This window comes from Saccopteryx bilineata, chromosome 5 (assembly GCF_036850765.1).
Source record: "Saccopteryx bilineata isolate mSacBil1 chromosome 5, mSacBil1_pri_phased_curated, whole genome shotgun sequence".
Taxonomy (NCBI): domain Eukaryota; kingdom Metazoa; phylum Chordata; class Mammalia; order Chiroptera; family Emballonuridae; genus Saccopteryx; species Saccopteryx bilineata.
Genome location: NC_089494.1, coordinates 123,371,506 through 123,385,414, shown reverse-complemented (window position 1 = coordinate 123,385,414; position 13,909 = coordinate 123,371,506). Strand labels below are relative to the sequence as shown.

Here is a 13,909-nt window from a genome sequence, read left to right as displayed (position 1 = left end):
TTCATTGTGGCACTTTAGTTGTTCACTGATTGCTTTCTCATATGTGCCTTGACCGTGGAGCTACAGCAGACTGAGTAACCTTTTGCTCAAGCTGGCGACCTTAGGGTCTCGAATCTGGGTCCTCCACATCTCAGTCCGATGCTCTATTCACTGCACCACTGCCTGGTCAGGTTATCTGGGTTTCTAAATGATGAAAAGGAACCAGAATTCCAGGGCTCAAAGTAAAGGAGGAAGTTGGAGAATCTTATTGTGGTGGAAAGGGCTAGAATGACCAGGACATGGCAAAAACCACAGGAGCTAGTCTGGAGGGGCTTCCAAGGAACAACACAGAGATAACTTGAGCATCACAATAGATGACACAAAAGACTGTACAACTAGTTGTGAATAAAATCAAATCCATGAGCCAACACTGATTTGAAAAAAAATAATATGGAGAACAAAATAAAGAAATGGGGTTAGATGAGAGAAAATTTCTTTATATAAAAATGCCAACTGTTAAATGTGAAAGAAACTATAGAAAAAGTCACTACTTGGTAACCACCATAATGTAACCTTTAACTGATTCAGCCACAAATCATCAATAGACAAACTATTAAGTGAAAGTTTATTGGGGAATAGAATATTTATAACCTCAAAGTATAAAGAAAAATACCCCTTTTACAGTAGAAAAGCCTGGCGAACATCAGTCACTAGGTAATCAATGCTGACATAATAATGGGACAAAGGAATAGTATGAGCTCTTTGATATAACAGAAAGGAGAAGAAAGTATCACCCAGGTGGCATTTGCTCCAAAAATGCAGCTTGAGTCTATGACAGCGGTTCTTAATCTGTGGGTCACAACCCCAGCAGGGTCGCCTAAAGCCATCGGAAAATACATAATGCATATCAGGTATTTACATTCCGAATCATAACTGTAGCAAAATTACAGTTATGAAGTAGCCACCAAAATTATTTTTTGGTTTGGGGTCACCGCAACATGAGGAACTGTATTGTGGGGTCACGGCATTAGAAAGGTTGAGAACCACTGGTCTATGAGAAAACATTCTGACAAACCCAATGGAAGAATAGTCTACAAAAACTGGTCTACCTGTACCCTTGAAAAAATATGAATGTATGAAAGAGAATAGAAAGCTAAAAAATTGTTTCAGAGATAACAACTATGGTTAAGAGAATGTTTTCGTTCTTTAGGGATGAAAATGGAAGTATTTAGGGATAAAGGGTTATAATGCTATCTATATACTGTACTCTCAAAATAACCACAGAAACAGAAAAAACTAAGAGAACAACATCTACCAGAAGGATGATGGTTGAATATATACATTTTCATAAAACTAAAAGAAATAACACAATGTACTATTTTCAGGGGGAAACTGGAAAATTATAAGGAAGTATATGCCATATTTGTGGGATACTGTTTTACTGAAAAATCAAAACAATGATGGATACAACGAGGCAGCAAGCTGGCACATTCCCTCCTACCTGTTGTCGCTGCGTGTTTCCACGGCCACAGGGTTTGGAGAGGCTCGATGTCCTGAGATGGGGAGTAGGCTGCCCCTCTCCGTGGGGTAGTCAGGTTGGACTCGAGGAGAGGTGTGTGTGATCTGCTGGGGCACCACCTTAGCTGCAAGAGTGAGACCCCATTACTTTCCTGCTCACACGATCTCACTGGCCAGCCGAATGGTCCTTGGCCAGGAATAATCTGAAGTCCGCGTTTTCAGTGTCAATTAAAATAGAAAATGAAAGATGAGGTTCAACTAAATTATTTCTCTAATGATCTGGTAATATATTTACCCTGCTATTTTTCAAAGCAGAGTTCAACATTAATACTCTGACAAAAAGATTCCAACCAAGCCCCTTCCCCCTGACCTGGCTTCTTCAAGAACCCCCATATTTTTAAACAAAGAAAACTTTTATTAAAAAAATAAAAAACTCAACAAAAATATAAATACAGAAATGACAAAGACTTTATATTTCCTCTTTGAGTAACTGGGCCCATAATTAATTAGTAACAAGTAGCTAATCAGTACTGAGTAGATCATTTTTTTTTTTTTTTTGGTATTTTTCTGAAGCTGGAAACGGGGAGACAGTCAAGACAGATTCCCGCATGCGCCCGACCGGGATCCACCCAGCACGCCCACCAGGGGCTACGTTCTGCCCACCAGGGGGTGATGCTCTGCCCCTCTGGGGCGTCGCTCTGCTGAGACCAGAGCCACTCTAGCGCCTGGAGCAGAGGCCAAGGAGCCATCCCCAGCGCCCGAGCCATCTTTGCTCCAATGGAGCCTTGGCTGCGGGAGGGGAAGAGAGAGACAGAGGGGGGGGGTGGAGAAGCAAATGGGCGCTTCTCCTATGTGCCCTGGCCGGGAATAGAACCCAGGTCCTCCGAGGTCCCCCGCACGCCAGGCCGACGCTCTACCGCTGAGCCAACTGGCCAGGGCCTAGATCATTTTAATTTCCAAGTCTCTGTTTCCTCGTCTTTGAGGACTATTCCAGATAATCACTTAATTTTGAATGTCCTGTGATTTTTATCTAATATTTTATAGCAAAACCAAAATAGTTTTCAAATTTAATGTAAGGCTCAACATTTGCTTTTGCACTATAATTTGCAATCAAAGTTTGTTTAGATGGTATAGCTGAATTGGGACATACTTTATAGTTCTTATAGACTTATCTGTTAACTTTATGCCTGAAAGTTTGCGAAGAAAAGCTCTGACCTCAGATATAGAGGGACAGGGGTTCCATCTGTGTCAAGACCCTGGGAGAGGCACATAACCACTAGAGACTAGGATGATGCTACCACCTTACCCAAAGTGCGATGCAATGAACACCAAAAAGAGCAACACAAACCCACCACGATGCCCAGCTATTTCCTGAGGGACACAGATGGAGAAGTTTCTGCAGGATGATGGCTGAGATGCCCAATGTGACCACTAATTAAGGCATTTATTTGCTAACAGAGAGAAGCTGGCATGACACATTTTCTATCAGTAGCACATAGATTGCTGAGTGGAAAGCAACTAAGCCTTTTTTCCTCTGGGCCCACAAAAGGCAGGAGAAAATAATACTTCCAGTAGGAATGCCGCTGTCTTGTGGCAGGTAACTATCCAGTGGCTGGTGACTATATACGTGGGATAAAAGTAGGTTTACTGTTATTTGTATAAACAATAAACTGTTTCATGTCCTCACAACTGTAAACATACTTTTGTCCCACCCTTATCTATACTTTTTTTCCAATTAAAAAAGCCAGGCCTTGGCCAGTTAGCTCAGTGGTAGAGTGTTGACCTGGTGTGTGGATACTCCAGGTTCGATTCCCAATCAGGGCACACATGAGAAGTGACCACCTGCTTCTCTTCCCCTCCCGCATCACTGGTTCGAGCATCAGCCCAGGCGCTGAGGATAGCTCGGTTAGTCCAAACATTGGCCTCAAGTGCTGACGATAGCTCAGTTGATTCAAACACTGGCCCCAGACGGGGGTTGCCAGGTGGATCCTGGTTGGGGCGCATACAGGAGTCTTGTCTCTCCATCTCCCCTCGTCTTAGTTAAAAAGAAAAAAAAGCCATATTCTCAATTATTAAAAATAAATAACACATAAGGAAAATACAATGCAGAATCATAAGCTGGCCATAATGCTACCTCCAAAGATAATCCTGTTTTCTGAATGCTGTGACCGTCTGAATCTGCCTTTTATAATTCTCAGAATATGGTCACTGTAGGCAAGAGCGTGGAGAAAATCAGGAAGACATGCCATTGGAAACGAGCATTCATTAAAAGATTAAAAACCTAGGTTCATCATTCATCAGTATTTTTACTCCTGACTCAATGTAGTCTCATTAGTAACAACAGCTAAATTCAATATTTCATCTCACCTGGACAATGCCACTTAGGGATATATTTCCTGTCCCCAAACTTGGAAGATCAGTACTCCAGGGCTAATGTCAAGTTATCCTTCTCAACCTTTGTACATGGATCCTATTATGATGTAACAAAAGTATCTGAACCCAGACCATTGGCACAGTGGATAAAGTGTTGTCCTGGAGTACCGAAGTTGCAATTCCGATCCTGGGGTTGCTGGTTAGACCCCAAGGTTGCTGGTTTGAGACTGGGTCAGGACACGTATGAGAAGTAATCCAGCGGTGCACAAAGTGAAATGAGTTGATGCTTCTTTCTCTCCCATCTTTCTCCACCCACCCCTCATAAATCAATGGGGAAAAAAAAATAGAAGTATTTGGTTTACTATAAAAAAAGGAAAACAAAACTAGAGCATAAACTTGACAGAAGTTAGATGAAACCAATCACATTAAGTAGCAGATGTTAAGTCTGTTTGGACACCTTTGTCAAATGATTTTCATACCTAGAATTCAGTAAATGGTTCAAGTTCAAAGATAAATGAGCTGGTGAGATACAAAATACAGTAGTACAGTAACTTAGGACAGGTAAAAAGTTGGTAGTTTTGACCAAAACGAATAAAGCAGTTCTGTCTCTTGGTCTTTTTAGTGAGTTGACACCCACACTGTGATCTCTTGCCAAGAAGTAGTGACATTAACAAGAACTAATCTTGAAACAATGTTTCACAGTTAGGGGAGAAGGCCACACTCGAGATGTCCCGATTGGCACACTGCCCCTTCCTTGGTCTGACTTCCTTCACAGCTGTGGATCCCCTAGTGACACTCTGGGCTGTAAAAGTAAACAGATGGCTCTGAGGTGAGGGTACGAAGGAGAACTGATGACAATGATAAGCACAGCCAGAATTGGTCTCACATGACTATGGAACATTCAGTGATCTTTTTCTTTTGTTTAAAATGACCTTTTTCAAGAAAAGTGCATTACTGCTGAAGTAACACATACACATAACAAACTTCTTTTCACTGCAGTGAAATTAACTTCAGAGGGATATGAGAAAAGTTTGGTGCCAAGCTGTAGTGAGCTGTCACATGAGAAAGACCCAGCAGCAATATCCTCTCTGCTAAAAGTCTTCTGTGGGGCTCAGGACCAATTTATGGGCTGGCATGGCCCAGTTATTTAAAAGAGGAGTAAGGGTTTCCTGGGTACAACTTTTTTTCTGAAAAAGTGTTCTCCAGGTTTGATAAGAAGGCTGTGAAGCTGTAGCCTGTCTCACATGTGAAGAAAGAAAGTAGAAAGAAGAACCCACACCAGGACTCGAACACAGCAGGAGGGAAACCAAATTTGTGTCTGGTCACCAGATTCTGACAATTCAGTAAGTTAGTGTGTCATCTAACAAAAAGAGCCTTATTTCTAAAAAGTATAGTATATTAAAAATATGGTAGCAGCCCCAGATCTTTGGGAGTAGAGAACAGTAAGATGACACACTCGTTATTATAGAACAAAGGCAACAGCAGAAACTAACACCTGTGTCTGGTAAATGAAAGAGACTAGTTCCACAGGCCAGTCTCTGCCTCAGACGCTGTGACAGTAAAATTTCAGCCTCTGGGATAGACCTTAGGGACCTATGAGCCGAATCCTGCCTAATGCCTGTGAGCTAAGCATAGGTTTACTCTTTTAAATGGTGGTGGTGTGGGGGACTTAAAAAAAGAGAATTTTGTGACACATAAAAATGATATGAAATTCAAATCTTTGTGTCCATAAAGTCTTGATGAAACAAAGTCTGACCATCTGTTTACATACTGTCTATTGGTGAATAGTTGTAGCATAGACCTATGAGGCCTGTCTTTTACTGTCTGGTCCTATGGAAAAAATTTGCCAATCTCTGCGCCTAGTGACGGAAGTGTGGCTGGCAGAAACCTTTCATTTTTTAAATATTCTAAGTATACACGTTTAAATTTTAAAAAGCGGAGAAGGAACTTTAGGATTGTTGTATCTTGCAGCAGCACTCAGATGGAAACCTGGGGTGACCCACTTGAGGGTTAGCTGTCTTCCACTGTTGCATCACCCTGAGTAGGTGATTTTCCTGAGTAATCTATCACTGCACAGAGTTCTCTTCATTCCACATCTTTGCTTCTCTTGCTTTTGCTGGTGCTCTTGTGTAACAATGTCAGTAAAGTTAATTTATTTCTTTAAAATATGCCCTAGCTGGATAGCTCAGTTAGTTTGAATATTGTCCCGATACATAACGGTTGTTAGTTCGATTCCCATTTAGGGCACATGCAGAAAACAGATAGATGCTTCTTTCTCTACCTACCTCTCTAAAATCAATAAAATAAAAAAAAACTTAAAAAAAACAACTAGAGTTAAAATAGTTTACTTTGAGCTCTCAAAGATTATTATCCTTTCCTCCCTACTGTCAGTGCCAAATCTGTATCAAGAATATTAGAAGTTAAATTCACTGTTACTCTGAAAATCAACAACAATAAAAAAAAATCAATACTCTTCATCAATAAGAACTGGTAAGAGGGGCTGAAAAATGCCTTTTAAGCTTGTCTGAAGTATGAACAACACTTACCAACTGGGATGTTTGAGGTGGTCACAGCAGTAGCATGGGATGAATGTGAGGGCATCGTCATGGTAACAATTGTACTCGTGGGGGCTTGTGTGTGTGACACAGATCCTAAAAAGGGAGGAAAAAAACTCTTCAACAATGGCCTCTCTGCACACATTATAGATTCTCAAAAACCTGAGAAAAACCCTTGGGAAAGGTTAAGAGAATTTTTATAGCATATTCTTTTCCTCTAACTGAAACTGAGAAATGAAAAATTAACCCACCACTATGCTTCATTCTTCCTGGCAGAAATAAAGAGCAGGGTGGCAGACTTACCGGCTGTGGTTGCTGAAGAAATGGTGTTGGTTGCTAAAATGGGTGCTACTGTTGCTGCAGCAACTGGTGTGCCAGTACTGAAGATTGTTTTCTGTGGGGAACACCCAGACACAGAGTTGTAACCAAGAAGATGTCCCACTAGATCTAGTGTACACACATCAGTGCTCTCACTACATTCAGGCTCTTAGCAGGTTTGGCAAAGGTCTTGTTCAGCCCACAGAAGAATCACACAGTTGACTCCCCACTCCTGGTTTTACCTGAGCCATGGTGTGCAGCTGCTGCTTTGGCGTCCCTAAGGCAGGGTGAGATGGCAGTGTGATCCTTGTTGTTACGTCCCGGGACTGGGCAGGACGCTGAATACTAATTGCTGCAGAGGGTGGATGCTGGATAGACAAAGTTGGCCGACTGAGAAGACAGCAAAGACATTTTGAATTATCACTTGTGCACCAAGACCACCTACTACCTTGTGCTGGACCACAATCATAGAATTGTATTTTTTTTTAGAGGTCTGTGAGGTTGCTGTTGAACCAGTGAAGTAAACGGTCCATCAAGTTTCTCTTCTTAAATTACTGTGAGCTTCATACATTAAACCTAGACCATTCTCAGTATCCTTCACACAGTTAATCAATACTCCACAATCTCAAGTAAGCATTACTACAATAAACACACTTTACTCTACAGATGAAGTTGAAGACACTCCCAAGTTCTCCCTGTTGTGAGGGAAGAATACAGACAAACTTGATTAACGGCACCTTAATCTGTGACCCTTGAAGTACTGACCCTCCCGCCCTGCAATTTTATATCATTTCTTTTCTTTTAAATTTAAAAAATTTTTATTTACTAATTTTTAGAGAGAAGAGAGAGGGGGAGGGAGAGGGAGAGAGAGAGAGAGAGAAAGGGTGTAGAACAGTGGTTCTCAACTGTGGGTCGCGATCCTGGCGGGGGTCGAACGACCAAAACACAGGGGTCGCCGAAAGCCATCGGAAAATACACAGTTGAGAACCGCTGTCGCGACCCACAGTTGAGAACCGCTGGTGTAGAAGCTGGAAGCATTAACTTACAGTAGTTGCTTCTTGTATGTGCCTTGACCAGGAAGTCCAGGGTTTTGAACCAGCAACCTCAGCATTCCAGGTCAACGCTTTATCCACTGCACCACCACAGGTCTACCATTTTTTTTGCCAAATGGTAAAAAGTTAGTTATGACTGTCTAACGACTGAAAAGGATATCAATGAAGAAAGCAAATCAAATTAATTGGCAGCCAGCTACTGAAACTCAACAACAGCAAGAACACTGGACAGTATAATAAAGTTGGCATCTCAACTTAGAGGGGGGAGAACTATTTAATAAATAATGTTGGAAAGATATGTGGCTATTTGGGAAAAATAAAATTGGATCCATACCTTGCACAATATACCAGGATAAGTATTAAAATGATCAAAGATTTAACAACAATAAAAAAGGTACATGAGAAAAACGTAAGAGAATTCGTTTATAACCTTGGAGTAGGAGAAGGCCTTTCTAACAATTAAAAGCTTTCAAAATCCACAAGCTATAAAAGATCAGTAAATTTTCTCTGTAAACAAATAGGCAAACATCCTACATGGCAAAACATACAACCAAAGTCAAAAGACCCACAGGTAAATGTGTGACCTTCTGAATGTACTAAGAGCTCCAAGAAATCAATGAGTAAAGGAAGAAAATGTAATTTAAAATACTCTGTGAGGTCATCATTCACCTATCAGCTTGGCAAAAATACAAAAAAACTGATGGCATACTCTGGTATTCAAGCTGTAAGGAAACAGTCACTTTCAAACATTCTGGAGGGACTGTAAACCTCAACAAAGACAATTAGAAAGTAGGTATCAAAATTATAATCATGGTCCTGGCCAGTTGGCTCAGTGGTAGAGCATCAACCTGGTGTGTGGATGTCTTAGGTCTGATTCCCAGTCAGGGCACACAGGACAAGCGCCCATCTGCTTCTCTATATCTTCCCCTCTTGTGCTTCTCTCTCTCTTTCTCTCCCCTCCAAGGGCCATGGCTCGATTGGAGTAAGTTTGCCCTTGGTGCTGAGGATGGCTTCATGGCCTCTTACTCAGGTGCTTAGAAGAGCTTAGTTGCAGAGCAACGAAACAACACCCCAGATGGGCAGAGCATCACTGCCTAGTGGGCTTGCTGGGTGGATCCCAGTTGGGGAGCATGTGGTAATCTTTTTATGCCTCCCCTCCTCTCACTGAATAAATAAAATTAAAATTATAATCACATATAATTGTCTAATCACTTTTTGGAATTTTCATCCTACAGATATTCTTGCACATATGCATATAAGCTACATATACTACAATATTACCGTATTTCCCCAAGTATAAGAAGCACATAGGCTCTGGCCCGTTGGCTCAGCACTAGAGCATCGGCCCGGCATGTGGATGTCCCAGGATTAATTTCTAGCCAGGGCACACAGGAGAAACGCTTATCTGCTTCTCCACCCTTCCCCCTCCTTCTTTCTCTCTCTCTCTTTCCCTCCCGCAGCCAAGGCTCCATTGGAGCAAAGTTGGCCTGGGCATTGAGGATGGCTCCATGGCCTCTGCCTCAGGTGCTAGAATGGTTCTGATTGCAGTGGAGCAATGCCCTAGAGGGGCCAAGCATCGCCCCCTGCTGGGCATGCTGGGTGGATACTGGTTGGGCATATGTGGGAGTCTGTTTGCCTCCCCTCTGCTTCTCACTTTGGAAATATACCAAAAAAAAGAAGATCATTTCCCCCCAAAAATTTGGGGTCTAAAAACTGTGCGTCTTATACAGTGGTTGTAGATATGCAGATTTTTTTTTTTACTTGCATTTCCCCCTTTTTCACACTTGGTTTTGTGCTCACTGTTCAAGACAGTGATTTGTAATCAAACACAGATAAGGACAAGTTGATAGATGGGAGTTTTGACAGTGATGAGCAGTTGTATGAATTATAATGAATAGAACTTGAGTTCAGTAATTTTATGTAATACATTTTTTTTCAAATTTCTGGCCCCAAAATTAAGGTGTGTCTTATACATGGGAGCATCTTATACATGGAGAAATACAGTATTTATGATAGTAAGGTACTAGCAACAACCTCAAACCCATTTATACAATGGATCATTGTTGCTACTAAAAGAACAATATAGGCCCTGGCCAGCTGGCTCAGTGGTAGAGTGTCAGCCAGCATGTGGATATCCCAGGTTTGATTCCTGGTCAGGACACACAGGAGTAGTGACCATCTGCTTCTCTCCCCCTACCCTTTCTCCCCTCTCTTCCCCTCCTGCAGCCATGGCTCAACTGGTTCAAGCACATCACCCAGGGTGCTGAGGATGGCTTTGTGGAGCCTCTGCCTCAGGTGCTAAAAATAGCTTGGTTGTGAGCATGGTTCTTAAATGGACAAAGCATTGGCTCCAGATTGGGGCTGCTGGGTAGATCCAGTTGGGGTGCATTTGGTGGTCTATCTCCCCTCTTCTCACTTGAAAAAGAATAAAAAATCAGTGTAAAAAGATAAAAGAATTGCATTTGAATTCAACTGTATTTAAGAAACATTAGAAGGATACCTAAAAAACTATTAGCAGGTTACCTTAGAAAAAGAAAGGTCCACAGGAGTTTGGTAGATGGGGTACAGAGGAGAGACTAATACTCCTTATTCTACATCCTTTTATGTTTTTATACCTTTGAACCATGTGAATATGAAGTAGAGAGAAGAAAATGTGGTTTTCATTATAAGGATCCCTTCTCAAAATGCTTTAAAATCAGACCAAGTGAGCTAGTGATGAAGAAAGTTGATAAAGGATGGCTTTCTGCCTGCAGAGAGAAAACCAAATGGCCTATCATTCGAGTTCAAAGGAAAGCTGAAAGCCTGGACGCAGGCACAACTATGGAACGGGGTAGAACTGAGGAGAAAGTATACCACTGGAGACTGGATGTTTAATAGTTGACTGTGTAGCTCACCAAGTACAGTGCCATGAAAGCCAGGCACTCTCAGCATTTACAATGAAAAACCTTGAGAGATACATGTATACATAATTTAACACAATGACAAATTTTAGGATAAAGGAACCTATTTATAGCCTGACCAGGCGGTAGCACAGTGGATAGGTCGTCAGACTGGAACATGGAGGACCCAGGTTTGAAACCCTGAGGTCACCAGCTTGAGCACAGGCTCATAAGCTTGAGCCCCAAGTTGCTGCCTTGAGCAAGGGGTCACTCAGTCTGCTGTAGCCCCCCACCCGGGTCAAGGCACACATGAGAAAGCAATCAAGGAATAACTAAGTTGCCGTAACGAAGAATTGATGCTTCTCATCTCTCTCCCTTCCTGCCTGTCTGTCCCTATCTGTCCCTCACTCTGTGTCTGTCACAAAAAAAGAACCTATTTATAGAAACAATTCTGAAAATCCTTTAAACAAAAAACAATACCAACAGAAACACCTGGAAAATGTCTCCTTTATTCAAACTTAAACACATACCTATTTTAAGAAGTCAAGCTCAAATGAAAAAATACCCTCAGGAGTATTATACAGGTTAAGCATAGTAGGTTTATAGTTGTGTATACAAATAAACAGTAATTATTGTACTATTTATTTGTGTCATTTCCATACAACAACTGTAACCCTACTTTTGCCCATCCTGTATTTATAATGCATATTACATGCCAGGTATGCTTTACACAGAGTATACAGTTATTTCTCCTAATGATCTCTGAAATAGGTAACATTATTGACATTTTTTAAGAGAGAAGATTGGGGCATTTACTACTTGGTTAGCACTACCACTTCCACAAATGTATACCTTCAGGGTATACATTCACAGCCTGACTGGTGGTGACACAGTGGATAAAGTGCTGAACAGCAGTGCTGAGGTTGCCAGCCCTGAGTGTGGGCTCATCATTGCAGGGTCAGTGGCTTGAGTGAGAAGATCATCCACCCGATTCCAAAGTTCGTCAGCTTGAGCCCAAAGGTACTGGCATGAAAAGCTCAAGGTCGCTGGCTTGAGCAAGGGGACACTGGCACTTCCCTAGTCAAAGCCCACATGAAAAGTAATCAATGAACTAAAGTGATGCAATTATGAGATGACGCCCCTCATCTCTCTCCCTTCTTGTTTCTTTCTCTCTCAAAATTATTAAAACAACCCCCCCCAAAAAAACACCTCACAAATATACAATAGCATATACCAAAATGTCCGTCAGCTCATTTCTAAGCTGGGGTACAACACAGACAAAAAGAATGATTAAGGTATCTTTATGTACTGATTTTTTAAAAATAATTTTTAATTTATTCATTTTTAGAGAGGAGAGAGAAGGGGGGAGAGAGAGAGAGAGGAGAGAGACAGAGAGAGAGAAGGGGGGAGGAGCTGGAAGCATCAACTCCCATACGTGCCTTGACCAGGCAAGCCCAGGGTTTTGAACTGGCGATCTCAGCATTTCCAGGTCGACGCTTTATCCACTGCGCCATCACAGGTCAGGCCTATGTACTGATTTAAAGTCATCTACAGAACATACTGTTATAAAAGAAAAATGCAGTCTAACCAGGTAGTGGTACAGCAGATAGGAGCATCTACCTGGGACGCTGAGATCCCATGTTTGAAACTGTGGTCACCAGCTTGAATGTGAGATCATAGACATGACCCCATGATCGCTGGCTTGAGCCCAAGGTCGCTGTCTTGAGCAAGGGGTCACTTGCTCAGCTGGAGCCCCCCAGTCAAGGCACATATGAGAAGCAATTAATGAACAACTAAAATGCCACACTAAGAACTGATGCTTCTCATCTCTCCCTTCCTGTCTGCCTGTCCCTATCTGTCCCCACCCCTGCTTAAAATAATAATAAAAAAAACATAGGGCTCTGGCAGGTTAGCTCAGTGGTAGAGCGTTGGCCCGGCGTGTCAAAGTTCCAGGTTGAATTTCCGGTAGAGGCACACAGGAGAAGTGACCATCTGCTTCTCCACCCTTCCCTTTCCCCTTCTCTGTCTTTCTTCCATTCCTGCAGCCATGGCTTCAATGGTTGGAGCAAGTTGGCCCCAGGCCCTGATAATGGTTCCATGGCTTCACCTCAGGTGTTGGAATGGCTCAGTTGCCAAGCAATGGAGCAGCTGCTCCAGATGGGCAAAGCACCACCCCGTAAGAGGTTTGCTGAGTGCAACCCAGTCAGGGCGCATGCAGGAGCCTGTCTCTGTCTCCCCGCTTCTCACAGAAAACAAAAACAAACAAGGTAAGAAACAGTATCTGTAAATATAACATGTTGTATTTTTTTAAATAAAATAGAAGGAAAATGTGTTTATTTGTGTGCTTATGTATTCTCATGAAAAGACAGTCTTAGAGGACAAATCATAGAATGATTAAAAATGGCAGCCTACAAGAACAGATGGTAAGTTGGGAGGAAACAGGGGTACTTGTGAATTTATCTTTAAATTTGCTTTAATTTTTTATTTATTCATTTTAGAGAGGAGAGGGAGAGACAGAGAAAAAGAGAGAGAGAGAGGAGAGAGAGAGAGAGAGAGAGAGAGAGAGAGAGAGGAGAGACAGAAAGAGAGAAGGGGGGAGGAGCTGGAAGCATCAACTCCCATATGTGCCTTGACCAGGCAAGCCCAGGGTTTCGAACCAGCAACCTCAGCATTTCCAGGTCAACGCTTTATCCACTGCGCCACCACAGGTCAGACTACATTTGCTTTAATTTTTGAACCAAATCAATATTTTCCATGTTTAAAATAGTTCAAAAAGGCAAATCTAAAATAAAAAACAAATTTAAACAAATACTTCTAACTACATATTAAATAATAATAAACATAGACTAAAAAGAATAAAAAAATTAACAGGCTACCTAAGAAAGCAAAGGGAGGGAGAAGAGTGACATACCTCACTGTATACCTTTTCTGGTTTATATTTTGGAAACATGTGAATATAAATTAGGAAAAAGAAAATGTTATTTTATATTCCAACGGGAAAAGAATCACTTGAAGTGACTTTGGAACACATCCCCACTCTATTTAGTGGGATCTAGTCTGATGATAAAAAGAATGTGAAGAAATCTTTTATTTTTTTATTTTTATTTTATTTATTCATTTTAGAGAGGAGAGAGAGAGACAGAGAGAGAGAAGGGGAGGAGGAGCTGGAAGCATCAACTCCCATATGTGCCTTGACCAGGCAAGCCCAGGGTTTCGAACTGGCAACCTCAGCATT

At 41.8% G+C, this 13,909-nt stretch overlaps 1 protein-coding gene across 5 annotated transcripts in view; it reads right to left on the bottom strand.

The window, feature by feature from the left end:
* Nucleotides 1-13,909, bottom strand: part of SAP130 (Sin3A associated protein 130) — a 107,654-nt gene that overhangs the window by 57,595 nt on the left and 36,150 nt on the right. For all 5 annotated transcript variants that reach the window (XM_066280455.1, XM_066280453.1, XM_066280456.1 and 2 more), the window contains exons 8-11: nt 6,986-7,133; nt 6,729-6,819; nt 6,417-6,521; nt 1,481-1,622 (exon numbers count right to left, since the gene is read on the bottom strand). In XM_066280455.1, the coding sequence (XP_066136552.1) occupies nt 1,481-1,622; nt 6,417-6,521; nt 6,729-6,819; nt 6,986-7,133 (486 nt within the window). The remainder of the gene's footprint in view (nt 1-1,480; nt 1,623-6,416; nt 6,522-6,728; nt 6,820-6,985; nt 7,134-13,909) is intronic.